We start from the raw sequence: 15760 nt of genomic DNA, 5'->3' as shown, positions 1-15760 counted from the left end.
ATCGTGGTGGCTTCTCTTATTGCAGAGCATGGGCTCCAGGATATATGGCCTTCAGCAGTTGCAGCTTGAAGACTCTAGAGCACAGGCTCAGTAGTTGCGGTGCATGGGTTCAGTTGATCCCTGGCATGTGGGATCTTCCTGGATCAGGAACTGAACCCATGTCTCCTGCATTGGCAGGCAGATTCTTTACCACTGAGTCACCAGGAAATCCCCAAGATTTTATTTTTTATTTCCATTTTATGTATTTATATTTGGATAGGCAATGCATTCACATGGTTCAAATTCAAATTATATAAAAGCTTATATAGTGGGAAGCCACCTGATGTGAAGAGCCAACTCATTGGAAAAGACCTTGATGCTAGGAAAGATTGAAGGCAAAAGAGGGCGGCAGAGGATGCGATGGTTAGATAGCATCACCAGCTCAATGGACATGAATCTGAGCAAACTCCGTGAGATAGTGAAAGACAGGGAAGCCTGACATGCTGCCTGGGGTTGCAAGGAGTCGGACATGACTTAGCGACTGAACAACAAGAGCCAGGCAGTTAACTTGGTTTGATTCTGCTGGGCAGCATCTCAAATTAGTTTAGTTGTTAGATAGGATGCCTTCCACCCAGAATCTGCCTATTCTTTGTTCCACTTCAGTATCTTTAGGTAGATTTTTATTTTGCGCCCAAGTTTGTAGTTGTGTAATAGTCAATCCATCAGGAGGTTACTTGGTTATACTACCAGAATCTAGAACGATCTTTCAAGTATGTCATTTGGTTGATAGTTGGATAATAAACTTGAAGGACCTGAATGAAGTTAAAGACTCCAGTTAGAAAGTTCTTACAATAATTCAGGCGAGTTGATGGGGGTCTCAACCAAATTAGTTTAACCAAACGAGGGGTGAAGATGATGAATCAGAAAATGTACTAGTTAAATAACTGAATTTCATGAGTCATTACACGGGAAATAGTCAAAGTACAAAATGGCCTGCTTAAATTATTTTGGAAATCAGATTATACACTAACATGAAGTGTACATTATATTTAGTTAGGGTATGAGTTCAGCAACAGGAAGGAGTGAGCAGCAGGCTAGCAATATTAATTTCAAGGGTATGAAGTAGAATTGCATATATCACTTCTGCTCATATCCCACTAGTCAAAACCTTAGTCTCATGGCATGACTAATTACAAGGCAACATGAGAAACACGTGCGCTGGTGGCACAGTTGAAACATGAACAGGGGTCGGGGCGGGGGCTGTGTTAGTAAAAGGAGAACTTAGAATGGAAGCTGGAGAACAAGAGCAGCCTGTGTCAGCCCCCCTGGAAGCTAGGTACCCTTGAGAATCCCCCTTTCCTCAACAGAACAAATTTAACCCTTTTCCAGGGAATACAACTCAAAGCCCCATCCAGATTCTGAATCCACCAAGATTCCAGGATCTCTGGGTGACTTTACAGAAGGGAGAAGACTGGCTATTTGGGAGAACAATAACTGCCTGTGTTTCAAACATAAATTTGATATCCTCCCTTTAGCCTTCATACATGTAAGCGGATATACTGTCTGTGTATTTGCGTTTGGCATAACAAGGTATGGTCACAATTTAAGCATGACAAACATGGATCCAAAATGTATTAAAATGACAAAGCTAATGAACTAGCTAGAAGGAGGGTTCCACAATGGCACCAGCCAGCTCCACGGTTCATGTGGTAGGAGCTCCCAAGAAGGGCTGCCACCAGTGTCTGTGGCTGAAGCTGCCCCCACCTCAGCGGGAGACGCTCCAAGACCAGCAGTGCATGTCTCCCACTCAGCTGTCAGCAAGAAGATGGTGTGGGAGTCAGGGGAAATAAGCTTGGGCAAAGAGAAATTCAACTGTGATGGAGGTCTGCTGAAACCACAGCCAGCCTGGCAGACAGCTCTTGGATGACGATGGTGATGACATATGAAGGCAAACACACTGTATACAAGAATTAACAGAATTAAAAGGGAAAATGGGTTGGTTGCGTGGAGTCCCTATCACCTCTCACCCACCAAAAATATGCTAGGTAACTAAAAGGACAAATAATTAATAGGAAATTTTTTAAAATAGTAGTAAAAGGAATCATAAGCATAATGCAGTTTGCATCAGTTACACAACAGTCTCATATAGACCAAATATAAAGTGTGTGCAGACAAGAGGATAAAAGGAGACCTAAGAATGATGGTAATACTTGAAAAAGGGGGGGAACCCCTAAATGCTTGTTCATCTACGTAAAATGGATTTAAGGTATAACAACAACATATATATTTGGTAGGCAGTTCATGTGATAAAGTAAAAGACTGTAAATAAAGGAAAAGAGATTAGCCAATAACTTCACATTTTAAAAATCATAAACTGGACTCAAATGATACTAGACGCAGAGTTTAATAGTTGAAAATTATTAATTTTTTAAACCTGTACTGACCTAAAGGAAGCCTTTAACATGAACTATTTATTGTACTTATATTGGACAAAATGAAAACATTTTACTGGTTTACACTAACTCTATTCAGTTTGCCTTAATCTAAGTAGGAATTATCATTAGCTACATATATATATATTTTTTTTTTTTTTAATTCCAAAGTATCAGATTTTTGACCATAAATTTTCTGAGAATAAAAAGATTAAATTTTTGAATTAATAAAATCAACTTACCCTAAAAGCTTTCCACACATAATTTAAAGATTTGAATTTTGCTTTTTTTTTTTTTTTTTATTATGATCCCAGCAAATGTTACACTAGAGAAAATGATTGGGAAAATACAAATAGATTCATTAAAAACACAGGCTGATTATTCATTTCTACTACATTCATAAGTATGCAAAACAATTCAGTTATATTGCAAAGCTGTAATTCCTTTTCCTAACAAAGCATTACTTTATAAAACTGTAGTGTTGTACTGATTCACTTTTAATACAAAATACTTATATACATAATACAATATAAAAGTAAACTGTGGTATATAGTGCCTTCACAAGGGATCTATTAAGGCGCTTTACAAATATACCATTATATTGACCAAAATTACTTTTTGTTTTAGATTAAAACAAACAGGCTAAATGTTTTACTTTAAATACCAAAGGGATTTTTGTTTATTTTTGTTTATTAAAGAAAAATGTCTAAAGTACCTTAGGTAACAGCAGCAGCAATATCTAAAAATCCTCCCACTGTATTCTCTAATTTCAACATATTATTAAGTCAGAATAAATCATTTCCACTCACAGTTTTGCACTTCGCAACAGCAGAAGGTAATAACTTTTTTAAAAAGTCAATTTCAAAGTGACTTCTTAGTCATACATTCTATAGTTTCTATCACAAATAAGGTAGAAAAGATATAGCAACAGGGCCTGCCTTAGGACGTCACTGGACAATACATAACTGTATCTACAACTACATAATTACAGAACACATTTCATAAATACTATTGATATGCATAAAAGGGGAAGGTATAAGAAAGACAGCAAGTTTTTTTTTTTTTAATGACTGGCAAAATTATTTTAAAAAGAAAACATGATTGATCAGTGTTTTCACTCTATTTCAACTGAGAGCATATAGATTTTTGACATTGGTCTCATCTTTTTGGCAGGAAGCACCAGATTCCTACTGGAATATAGTTTGGGAATAAGTCAGCTTAATGTAGTTTAATAGTTTGGGAATATGACAGTATATCCAAACTGTTAAAAAATGCAGATACTAAAGGCTTGTACACTGCTTCATTTAAATACAAAAAGTGTATATTGTCAGAGGAAATTTAAAAGGATACAATATTGGTAGTGTCTGTTACATTTGAGAAGTAAAGGCAACACGGATTTTGTGGGGAGAGGGGGAAGACAGCACCTTAGTTTTTCTACAATGTAACTGTAACAACGTTGGTTCTCTACTGTATTGCACCATAGTCCAGAAATAAAAACTAAATGGAAATTTCAATAAATCTGAGAAAGCCTGAAGAGCAATGGGGGTAACAACAAAAGTTCTTGAATTAATACGTTTTGCATAGAATTTCACAGGACTAATCAAATGCTCCATGAAGTGAAGACTGCTGTCTTCTTACACAGTGCATTTTCTCACAATTCTGAGTAGAGGTCCTTCAAAATATTTCTGTATTAAGACTGTAACAAGTCAAACATGTATGTTAGTGCCCTTGAAAGGGTATGTTTAAAGTGGAGCGCTATCCCAGAAAGAGGCATTCACAAGGATATCTTATCACATGGTACAGACCTTTCTCATCAGAAATTATCAGTTTATACAAGATGTGCTAATCTGAGCACTCATCAGTAAATTTAAAGCAAAGTTCTTAATTTAATATATCAGTGTTCTTACAGGACAGAGGTCCATAACCAAGAGTTTGTGACAGGTTTCAATACATCCAACTGCAATGTGACATCTTAGGCATATCTGTTGATGTGCATTTTTCTGGGAACAGAGCCCACAATTTTCATCAGATTCTCAAAACGACCAATAACTGCCAAAGACCCACCATTACATAGTGGGTTATACAGTGCTCTGAGAAGGCCACCTATGAAAACGTTTTAAGTGTGAGCTAATTAATCTTTGCCCTCCCCAATTCAGCTCGAACAGGCTTTGCCTTTTTTTTTTGCCTTTAATTTTACTTACATATATGATTCCATTAGCTTTTATATGAATAAGTTTGAAAATCACTAAAATTATGCCTCTTAAGTTGTGATAAAACAATTCCCTACCAGTGGAGCTTAAGAAAAGCAAATAAAATACAAATTTTACTAATGTTAGAATTAGAGCCCCTTCCCCCTTCCTACAAGCTAAGCTAAATGTATTCTGGTATGAAACAACAAGTTGTCCTTAAAACCTAAGTATTATATATAATAGTAATGCTGAAGGACATATTATTTAACTTTAAATAAGTTATGAGGTTTTGAATTTTCTAAAAGACCACTATGTATTTTTCCTAATTACTAATGGCCATCTTAATTAGGAGTTACATAATAATAATTTTTTCACCAATTAATCTGACCATAGGTAAAATGCTGCCAAATAGCCAGACTTTCCTTTGCCAGTAACAGTCCATGTATGCAGCACTGTTTTGAAAGAGGAAATCTACAACACTATTGATGACATAATCCAAAGGTACCCACAAGTAAGTTCTAATCAAAGTTTTATATGAAGTTGAAAATAATCTCTCTGCTTAACATGTGGAATTATTATTTTTTTTAATTTCAGAGTCAAAATGTGAAAGATCTTAGCTTTTAGTACTGAAACTTTTAATTTATGGCAGCTTTATTCCCTTTAAAAACTGAAAGCAGCATTAAAAATACCAGTATGGAAAGAAAAATGTAGTGATTTGCTTCTTTCAAAGTCATTAATTTTTGAGATATATTAAAAAATTAAATACTCTACAGAGGGGAAAAAAAGATAAGCTGCACTATTTTTCATTTGGATGAGCATACTATATTTCATTTTTGTATTTCATATTTTGTATTCATATTCAACTTTGTATTTCTTATTTATCAAATGTGAATTATACAGATTATCGTTAGCCTAGGAACACTCAGCACCATGATGCCTTCATTTCTAGAGCTTATTTTTTCTAAGAATAAAGTTATGGGGAAAGAAAAAAAAAAAAAACAGCTCTGTAAATGTGGGGTATATTTCATATTTGGTTAAAGCAAGATAAAACTAAAACTGTCTTTCAAAAAATTTTCAAAAATTCTTGTTTTTTAAAATTATTTAGCATTATGTACACATAGAAAACAGGCTTCTCCTTTTAAACAAAGCACTATTTTTTATTTTAAGTACTTTAAGTACCAAGAACTGACTATAATATTCAGCTCATAATTTACTTTCTTTATAACAAATTTTTTTCTAAATTACTGATTTAAAAGGCTGGAATAAATTAATATTTAAAAGGATTTCCATAATTTAGGAACATAAAATATTGTACACAGAGCACACATACATAGCTCTGTCACATTTGCATAATTTTACTCTCAGAGCTTCAAAAAACCCTGCGTTTCAGGCCTTTTTGCAAATCCTCATTACAATTATTTCCTAGTGTGTCAAACATACACTAGATCACGATTTTTCATCTCTGAGCCTGTGTGCTGATCATCTTCATCTGACTGCTGCTCTGAGCCTTGTGAATTAATATATTCATATTCAATAGGTTTTGGATAATTATAAGGGTAGCCATTGTCATCAAAAAACCTCCGAAAGGTAAATTCATAGAAAGCATGTTCAGGGTGCTTTCCATTTTTATACCATCCGTTGAGAGTGTCATTTACATTTTCTTCCTCATTATCATCACTCCGTAACTTGTCAGGATCAACAGGATCAAAATTTGATGTATCTGTTGGGTGTGTGATTTTAGGAATGTATGAAGCAGATTGCTGTCTCAGGTCACTGGAAAAATCAATTGTTTTAAAAAATGGATGAGCTTTTATTTCATCAGCACCATTCTTGCCTAAGCGATCTTCTGGTCCTCGGCAGAGTTTAATAATAAGATCAGAGGCTTCAGGACTCAGTTTAGCTTGCGGTGGGATGTGAAGAGATGTTTGCCAGTTGATAACCTTTAAAGAAGATTTTTAAAAATTAGAAGGAAAGAGGTAAGAAAAACAAATTTCCTCTAAGTTTTATATGAAGAAGTCTTACTGGACTATTTGTGTTTGTGTGTTTTTACATAAATTGCATGGTATTTCACATTCCTTACCTTTATTTTTTTGGTTTGTTTTTTGGCCACACCACACAGCTTGTGGGATCTTAGGTCCCTGACCAGGGATCAAACCCATGCCTCCTGCATTGAGAGTGCAGTCTTAACCACTGGACTGCCAGGGAAGTCCCTGAAGTTATCGTACTTTCAAATTCTTTTTTCTCTCTGCTGTTGAGACTGCATAATTTCTATCGATTTTTCTTTAAGTTCACTGATTCTTTCCTCTTGCCAATATCATACTATCTGGATTAGTGTAACTTCCTCTTAAGTCTTAAAATCAAGTAGTTGATTCCTCAAACTCTGTCCTTTTAAAAACTTGTTTTTGTTATCAGTTTCTTTGTCCACCAAAATGAATTTTAGAATTGGCTCACCTATTCGATTGATTTTTACATATTACTCTCATACCCTACAACCGTATTAAAGTCACTTATTAGTTCTATGGAGTTTTTCACAGATTGCCTGAGATTTTCAATATAGAAAATTATGCCACCTGTGAATAAAGCAAGTTTTTTTTTTTTCTAACCTTTACGCTTTTTCTTTCACTGCTGTATTACACTGGCTAAGACATCCAGAACTATGCTGAATAAGACTCAGACCAGACATCCTTGCCTTGTTCTTCATCTTTAGGGAGAAAGCATCCAATCTTTCACACACAGCACCTACACAAACATATTTGTATTTCTACCTATGCATTTATTTCATATATACATATGTATTAAAATGAAGGCAAAATAAAGATACTTTCAGACAAATCTGACCCAAACCTGAGAGAATGTATTACCAGTAAACCTGTAACAAAAGAAATTCTGAAGGAAGTTTTAAATATAATGTATTAAATGAAGTGACAGACAGAAGCTATAACTTGAGGAGAGTGTCATAGAAAAGATACTATATGTCAAGATACGCTCAAAGAATGATTAAAAATGCCCAGGAGTGAAACAGAAAAGAGGGAAAGTTGTGAAACATGGGAGAGAAAGAAGGGTATTCCATACAGAGGGAATGGTATGAACAAACGAAAGACTTGGACTTTATAGACAAGGCTACTAAAAGGCTTCTTAAATGGGATAATTTGTGATCAAAATTGTGAGCAGCTTTTCATTTAAGTGCTAGGGAGATATAGACATTTGTTAGTAGTTTGGGGTCAGAATGTACATGAAAGAAAACAAAGCCAGCAGTCAGTAGAAAGAATAAATTGGAATACATCTTCAAAAGGTACTAAAAACTTGTAAGAGGAAGAGCCATGACTGTAGTGTGTGCATGAGGAAGGATATGGGGGTGTTAAAGTCACACAGGGGAGAGCACACGTGGAATTTCAGTAGGTTCCTATATCCTTACAAGCTCATTCTTTAATTGTAAATTAAGATGCTCTAAATAAAGGACTGATAAAGGTGTATGGTATTGGGGCTTCATAATGATTATTTTGGTACAGATTCTACACCTTACCTTCACTTGTGTTTCAAATGGTGTCTGTGCCAAGAAAGGCGGCTGTCCTACCAACATTTCAAAAAGAATGACACCAACACTCCACCAATCACACAACTGTGTATAGCCTAAAATTAGACACCAAATTTATGGTTATTCATAAGCACTTTAGAAAAAACTGCTCAGAATGAATAAAATCAAAATTAATATTAAATCACCAATTTATACTATAGAATTAATACTCTTATTGTAAACCTGAACCATTAGCCATATTCTCCTGGTCTACAGGCATACTGAGATTCTTTGTAAGACAAACGTCTACCTGTTCGTAACAAGACTTCAGGCGCAATATAATTAGGAGTCCCAACCAAAGAATGTGCGAGACACCGCTGGTGCTGGCGTGCAGCTCTCCGCTCCAGTGGTTTCAGTCTATCACCACATCGACAGTTAGAGGGGTCACCCCATTCATTACTGAAATCCATGCTATCCTGCCGTGGATGGTCACCTGTATAGTAAAATACATACATAAATAAATAAAAACAAGAGTAAACCTATCTGTTTAATCTTTAGACATCCTATGCTATGCTATGCTATGCTAAGTCGCTTCAGTCGTGTCCGACTCTGTGCGACCCCATAGACGGCAGCCCACCAGGCTTCACCATCCCTGGGATTCTCCAGGCAAGAATACTGGAGTGGGTTGCCATTTCCTTCTCCAATGCATGAAAGAGAAAAGTGAAAGTGAAGTCCCTCAGTCGTGTCCGACTTTTAGCGACCCCATGGACTGCAGCCTACCAGGCTCCTCTGTCCATGGGATTTTCCAGGCAACAGTACTGGAGTGGGGTGCCATTGCCTAGTTTAGAGTTAACAACATTTCTCCGTGTTGACAAGCTAAGACCCAATGTATGCCAAATCACTGATGGTGTGATTATTAATAACTAGAGACTGTACTCTTGAAATACCAATAGGACAAGTCTTACACTAAGAAAAATTAGCCTAAGATGCAGAAATTTACTCAACAATAAATGAGGACGATAAAAGTTACTGAGTAGGCAGGTCTGAGAATTTGTTATTCAGGCTGCTCTCCAATACTATTCTGGACAAAGTTTCAAACAAATTAGATTTGTGTTTCATTTATTCAGCAAATGACAACATTAACAATAAAGACAATATTCTTCTCTCAGGCAGGTTATCAGTAGGGGGAAAATATAACAAATACATATGTAAGAACCAGTGATGCATCCCGTACAGAGAATCAACATGCGGTGATATGGCAAATGTGCTGAGGTGACATTTGTTTAAAAAAAAAGAGGAACTCAACAATATGAAAACCAGACAAGGCATTCTACACACAACAGTACTCGAGAGGACCAGTGTGGTTAGTAAAGGGGAGAATGGTACGAAATGGAGCAGGAAACAGCGCACATGGGTTTTACAAGAAACGATTTGCCTTTTACTCCAAGTACAGTGAAGATACTGGAATATATATATATATATATATATGTATTTATATATATGAATATACTTACATATATACATAAGTATTAAATGAAGGCATTTCTTTTAAAACACGCATCAAACCTTTTCATTCTCTTGAAGTAATGAAAAGGTCTGATAATACGTTTAAAAAAGAAAACTTTTAACTGCTGTATAGAGAACAGATTATAGAGAGGACAAGGGTGAAAAAGAGACCAGGTAAGAGGCTATTAAAGTTAAGTTTGGACTATGATGATAATAGTGCAGATGGAGAAAAGTGAACACATTTAGAATCAAGGATGGGTGGTGGTAGTACAATTTACCAAAAGGGAGGGGGAATAAATAGGGAGGGGGAGAAATTAAGAATCATTTATTAGCAGTCTTAAGTTTGAAAGGCCTATTAGGAATCATTATGAAAGGGGGAGGACATTTCTGAAGAGAGATTTGGAATTCACTGATGCAGAGGTAGTAATTAAAGCTATGACTGGATGAAATCACCTAGGGGAAAAAAATCTGAAACTAACCTAACTATAATAAACAACTGGAATGTTTGATTAAAATACAATTTCTACCCTCCAGTGGAGATTTTCAATCAGAAGACTGGAATAGAGCCTAAGAATCATATTTTTAAGATAAGCCCCAGATAAGATTCAGGTAAATCAGGGGAGATATTAAATTATGTTAACCTGAACATTAAAGTAGGTTCAGATATCTTCAGTTCTATCCATTTAATGTAAATCCGCTTGTGTTCACAAGAAGCACTGGAGGCAATAATACTTACCTCAGAGGATTGCTGTGAACATTAAATTAGAATATATATAAAGCACCTAGTCATGGTAAGTATTCAACAAATGTTAGATTGACTTACACTTCCATTAGTGCTTGGAGGGATCTTGGTGAGGCAGTGTGGTATAGCAGAAATAACATGGGCCCTGTAAGCAGACAAACCTGGGTTCAAAGCCTAGCCCTTACACTTATTTTCTGTCCGACCATGGGCAAATTTCTAACTTAGCCTCAGGTTCTTCACTCTGCCTCACAATGATACTGTGAGGATTAAAGAGAATCATGTACATAAGAATCATGTACATAAAGTGTTTAAACAAGCTGTATAACAGTCATACAATGGAATCCTAAGAGCTATGAAAATAAATGTTATTATTTATTTATATGCAGGAACACAGATGAACCTCAAACAAATATAGGAAGTCAACATAGAAGAATACATGTAGAATGATTACATTTAAATAAAGGTTCAAGAGTAGGCAAAATGAAGTAATATGTTGTTCAGGGATATGCATAAAAGTATACAGAAAAGTAAAGAACTGATTATGGAGTTTTGAAATAAAGGTTACCTCTGTGGAGGAAAGAAAGCAAAGTGATAGTTTAGGGACTTCAAAAATACTAATAACCTAATTCTTAAGCTAAGTGGTGTGTAGGGGGCTTCATTTAAAAATTATTTCCAAACTGTTGTATGACAGAAAACCAGGGGAAGAGGGGGATGATTTGGGAGAATGGCATTAAAACATGTATAATATCATATAAGAAACGAATTGCCAGTCCAAGTTCGATGCAGGATACAGGATGCCTGGGGCTGGTGCACTGGGATGACCCAGAGGGATGGTATGGGGAGGGAGGTGGGAGGGGGTTTCAGGATGGGGAACATGTGTACACCTGTGGCAGATGCATGTTGACGTATGGCAAAACCAATACAATATTGTAAAGTAAAAAAAATAAAAAATAAAAAATTTAAGGAAAAAAAAAAAGAAAACCACAAAATTCTGTAAAGCAATTATCCTTCAATTAAAAAAAATTTTTAACTATTTTCAAATTGTTATTTGTCCAACACATTTCACATTAACAAAATGTAAAGAGATTAACTCAAAAATGTTAATGACATTTAGAAATAAATAATTCTAACACATTTTCATTTTATAAATCTAAGTATCTAAAGGATTCACTCACATTTATCCAATGGAGTTAAGACCTGACCCAGGACTTCTGGCTCCCATCCAGGGATAATATCATCTTATATTTTATTACACTAATAAGTCATATGAATACATACAAATTTTATGATTTTACTCACCACTCTGGTAGTACTTAGAGTCATGTGTCCATCTGAAGCCAGTGCAGAGGCCGAAGTCAGTTAATTTAATATGACCATCACGATCAATTAAAATGTTATCAGGTTTAATATCTCTATGAATAAAACCCATTTTATGAACACTTTCGACTGCACAGGTAAGTTCTGCTATGTAGAATCGTGCCAGATTTTCTGGAAAGATGCCCATTCTAATTAATAGGCTCATCATATCACCCCCAGGAATATAGTCCATTACAAAGTATAAATTGTCTTTGTCTTGGAATGAATAATAAAGACGAACTACCCATTCGTTGTCAGCTTCGGCCAGGATATCTCTCTCAGCTTTGACATGAGCAACTTGATTTCGAAGCAGAACATCTTTCTTTCGAAGAGTTTTTGTTGCATACAAAGCCTTGGTATCTACTTTTCTTGCTAGACAGACTTCACCAAATGCTCCTATTCCTAATGTCTTTATCTTCACAAACATAGACTTGTCCATTTTAGCCCTCTTAAGACGGATGTAATTAGACTCTTTTTGGCAAAGCATCTTTCTCATTTGATCTTGGGCATCTTGAGATAATCCAACCTAGGCAAATAAACTAAATATTAAATGAGGAATTATCTTCTATACTAAATATTAAGAAATCGCTTGGAAAAAGTTCAGGCATATATATTTAAAGGTTAAAAGCATAATAATTTTTAATAAAGCATGTTAGAAATCTAGAATATATTTCAGAGAAAATTAATTATCAAAAGTGCAGCATAAGGGATAGTTAACAGGATATACAACGTGAATACAAATGCAGAGTCTGCTGTGGACAGCAAGGAGAAGATGCTATCAGTGGTCAGCTTTCTACTCCTCTCTAATGCACTAAAAAAGAGTTCCCAATGTGCAATCGCCAAACATGTTAACATGCACCCTCATCTATCTCTCCCTGCACATTCATCCCAAACTACATAATCGGATTGCTTTCATTATATGCATCTACTTATAGAATGCCTATGTCTCAAATATTCTCATTTTGGTCTTCATGGAAAGAAATTCTTCCACTCCAGGTTCATTTATTCTAAAAAACTGATGTATTAAGAACAAAAGAATATCTTCTCTAGTCAACCCACTCACTAGTAAGTCAGTCTTTCCTTTTATCTTTTTCAGGGCATTAGAGTAAGGGTAGGACTCACAGCCATCACTAACACAAAATGCACAGAGTATGTCCTACCTTATTTCAAAGGGACTACTTGTTTGATTATAAGGTATCTTTTAGATATTTTGGAATATTTCAAAGAAGAGTATCTTATGAAGATACCAAAAAAACCCAGATAAAAACAAAAACCAAAAACCAATGTCTAAGTAGACATGGAATACCTGGATTTAGAAGGAAAGAACAGTCTATTTATGACTAGTTAATAAAGGATTAATTAAGAATCTAAATAGAAAAGGAATTTGTTTTGAAAAGTAGATAACTCTAGAAACGCAAGACTAATTAAAATATAGCAACCTCATGCTTCTGTTAGAATAAGCATTTGCATGCAAAATCTTTTAAGAAGGGTGGCATGCCAGACTTAGTAAAGAACTGTTTCTCTTAAAATCTTACTTGCCTACACAGTAATGGAGGCTACAGAAGTCAGCAAAGCTTCCAACACCATAAAAGTTTAAATCAGCTATTAGTGAAAGTGAAGAGGAAAAAGGAAAAATAAACTAAGAAAATACATACAGACAGACTTTAGTAAGAAATCCTAAGAGCTAAATATGGATAAGCCATATAGGTTATTATGATATTTCTCACAATAAATTCAGTTTATAGCAAGAGTAACTATACTGTGAAGTCAGATCCAGAAAAATCATTTTAAAAGAACAGCTCTCTCAAATGTCATGAGAAACTTTAACACAAATGAGCCTCTTAAGATTTGGGGCAGTAGATCTAAGACTGGGAGTCAAACCTCTGAACTGTAAACATGTGATAAAAATAACAGTACCACCATAGTATCTAAAGAAGAGAGTTACGTGGAATCACAACAGATATTAATCTAAAGGGTTTAGTTATTCTGATCTCCTTTTTAGTAGATTTTAATAATTCCAGGACATTTTTCTAGTACATTATAAAAATAAAATTAGAAGGGGAAATAACTGAAAGGAGATGTCTCTGACACTTCTAATAAGACCAACCTGATGAATAAACCCCTAAGCCCCAACACAACTATAAGTAAAAATACATGTTTCATAAGTTTATCAAGAGATAGGACTAAGATATTTCTAGTTTATTTTAAAATGTAAGATAATATGTAAACTCTAGAAAATAACTCTTGCTTCAGTTTCCATTAAAGGGATTATGTATACCTAAACTGCATACTGCAAATTATACTTTTCTTAATTTATTACAATTTTATTATAGAAAATTCTGGGTAAATCCTGAAATGCTAAAATAAAATGGTATGATCTAAAGTACTTTAATGTTTACTGAGTTTTAAATAACTGATAATACATTTAGCATAAAAAGAAAAATACTAGACCACAATATTTTAAAATAAACACCAAGCAAACACATGATCAAGTATAAAAATAGAAACTTTTAAAGGTTTTATACTCAGCCATAAAAGGAATGAAATAATGCCATTTGCAGCAACATGGATGGACCTAGAGACTGTCATACAGAGTGAAGTAAGTCAGAAAAAGAAGGACAAATATAATATCACTTATATGTGGAATCGAAAAAAAAAAGGTACAAATGGACTTATTTACAAAACAGATCTAGAGTTATAGATGTAGAAAACAAACATGGTTACCAGCGGAATAAGGAGTAAACTGGGAGACTGGAACTGACATATACACACTACTCTATATTACATAGTAGATAACTAAAAAAGGCGTACCGTATGGCACATGGAACTCTACTCAATATTCTGCAATGGCTTATATGGGAAAATAGTATAAAAAAGAGTGGGTATATGTATATGAATAACTGAGTCACTCTGCTGTACAACTGAAACTAACACAACATTGTAAATCAACTACATTCCAATAAAAATAAAAAATAATATAAAAAAAGTTTTACCCGCATCATTTCATTCTCTAATTGTTTTTTACGATGTAGACGTTGCTGATGAGATTTGAGCACATTTTCTACATGTTGCTCCATGAAGAATTTAAATGCCTGAGGAGAATAACTTTGAATACGAGATTCCCTTCGCTCTTCATCTTTCTTGTTTTTCCTAACGGTGATAGGTGAAGTGGTAATCTGTTTCTTTTCTTTATCTCCAGTATCAACATTGTCATAACTTTTTTCACTCTCATCTTCCTTAGGCAAGCTTGGCTGATCCTCTTTGCTAGACTTACTGACCGATTCATATGGAGGAACAGATGGGTTTTGGTGTAGCAGATGCTTAGGATAAGGTGGTGGCGGACCTTGATAGTTTGGAGCTTCAGCAACAGGCGGCATAACAGCACCCTCAGAAAAAGGACTAGGTTGGACACTCTGAACAGGCTGTGGTATCCAAGAAGGGTGTGTAGGTGCTAAAGCAGTCTGCAGCTCTGGTTTCAATACACGTATACTTTTCACAGGCTGTTGAATGGGAGCTGGTGTAATAGCAGTGACTGTTGTAGCCGAAGGTTGAGAATTAGCAGAATGACTTGTTCTGTTTCCCAATGGGTTATTAAAAGAATTTGACCTCACTGGTATGTTAGGTTGCCATGTAGGGATTTCATGTCCGCTGCTTGGGGATGACTGGGCAGGAGCAGATGATGACTGAGGCCAAGTTGTTTGCAGTCCAGGTATATTAATGTTATAAAGTTCCATGTTATGACTATTTCTGTTTGGCACCATCATACCTTGAGGAATGTTCCCATTTGTGTATGATGATGGAGCAGCAGAACCCCCTGTTTGTAAAGCAGAGGGGCTTTGTCCATTAGTTGGGGTCAGAGGATATGGAGGGGGTGGCTGCCGATTGACAGCGCCAGCAGGGACAACATTCTGGTGCATCATAAAATCAGTCTGACCGCTACCATTCTGAATTCCAGGTCTCCCGGGTGGAAAATTAAATTTGTTAGAACTCTGCATGATGATTGGCTGTCTGCCAACAGGAACAGAATTAATGCCTCTCTGTC

General features: G+C 35.4%; 1 protein-coding gene across 1 annotated transcript in view; it reads right to left on the bottom strand.

Annotated features, from left to right (window-relative positions):
• Window positions 1-3463: 3463 nt before the first annotated feature.
• LATS1 (large tumor suppressor kinase 1) overlaps window positions 3464-15760 on the bottom strand; it is a 37764-nt gene continuing 25467 nt past the window's right edge. Inside the window, exons 5-9 of the mRNA XM_010862566.1 lie at window positions 14712-15755; window positions 11662-12244; window positions 8425-8607; window positions 8124-8230; window positions 3464-6540 (exon numbers count right to left, since the gene is read on the bottom strand). Of these exons, the coding sequence (XP_010860868.1) occupies window positions 6031-6540; window positions 8124-8230; window positions 8425-8607; window positions 11662-12244; window positions 14712-15755 (2427 nt within the window). The 3' untranslated portion in view covers window positions 3464-6030. The remainder of the gene's footprint in view (window positions 6541-8123; window positions 8231-8424; window positions 8608-11661; window positions 12245-14711; window positions 15756-15760) is intronic.

The sequence above is a fragment of the Bison bison genome, unplaced genomic scaffold, assembly GCF_000754665.1.
Source record: "Bison bison bison isolate TAMUID 2011002044 unplaced genomic scaffold, Bison_UMD1.0 scf7180017864483, whole genome shotgun sequence".
NCBI lineage: Eukaryota > Metazoa > Chordata > Mammalia > Artiodactyla > Bovidae > Bison > Bison bison.
This window is presented reverse-complemented; position numbering and strand designations above follow the sequence as displayed.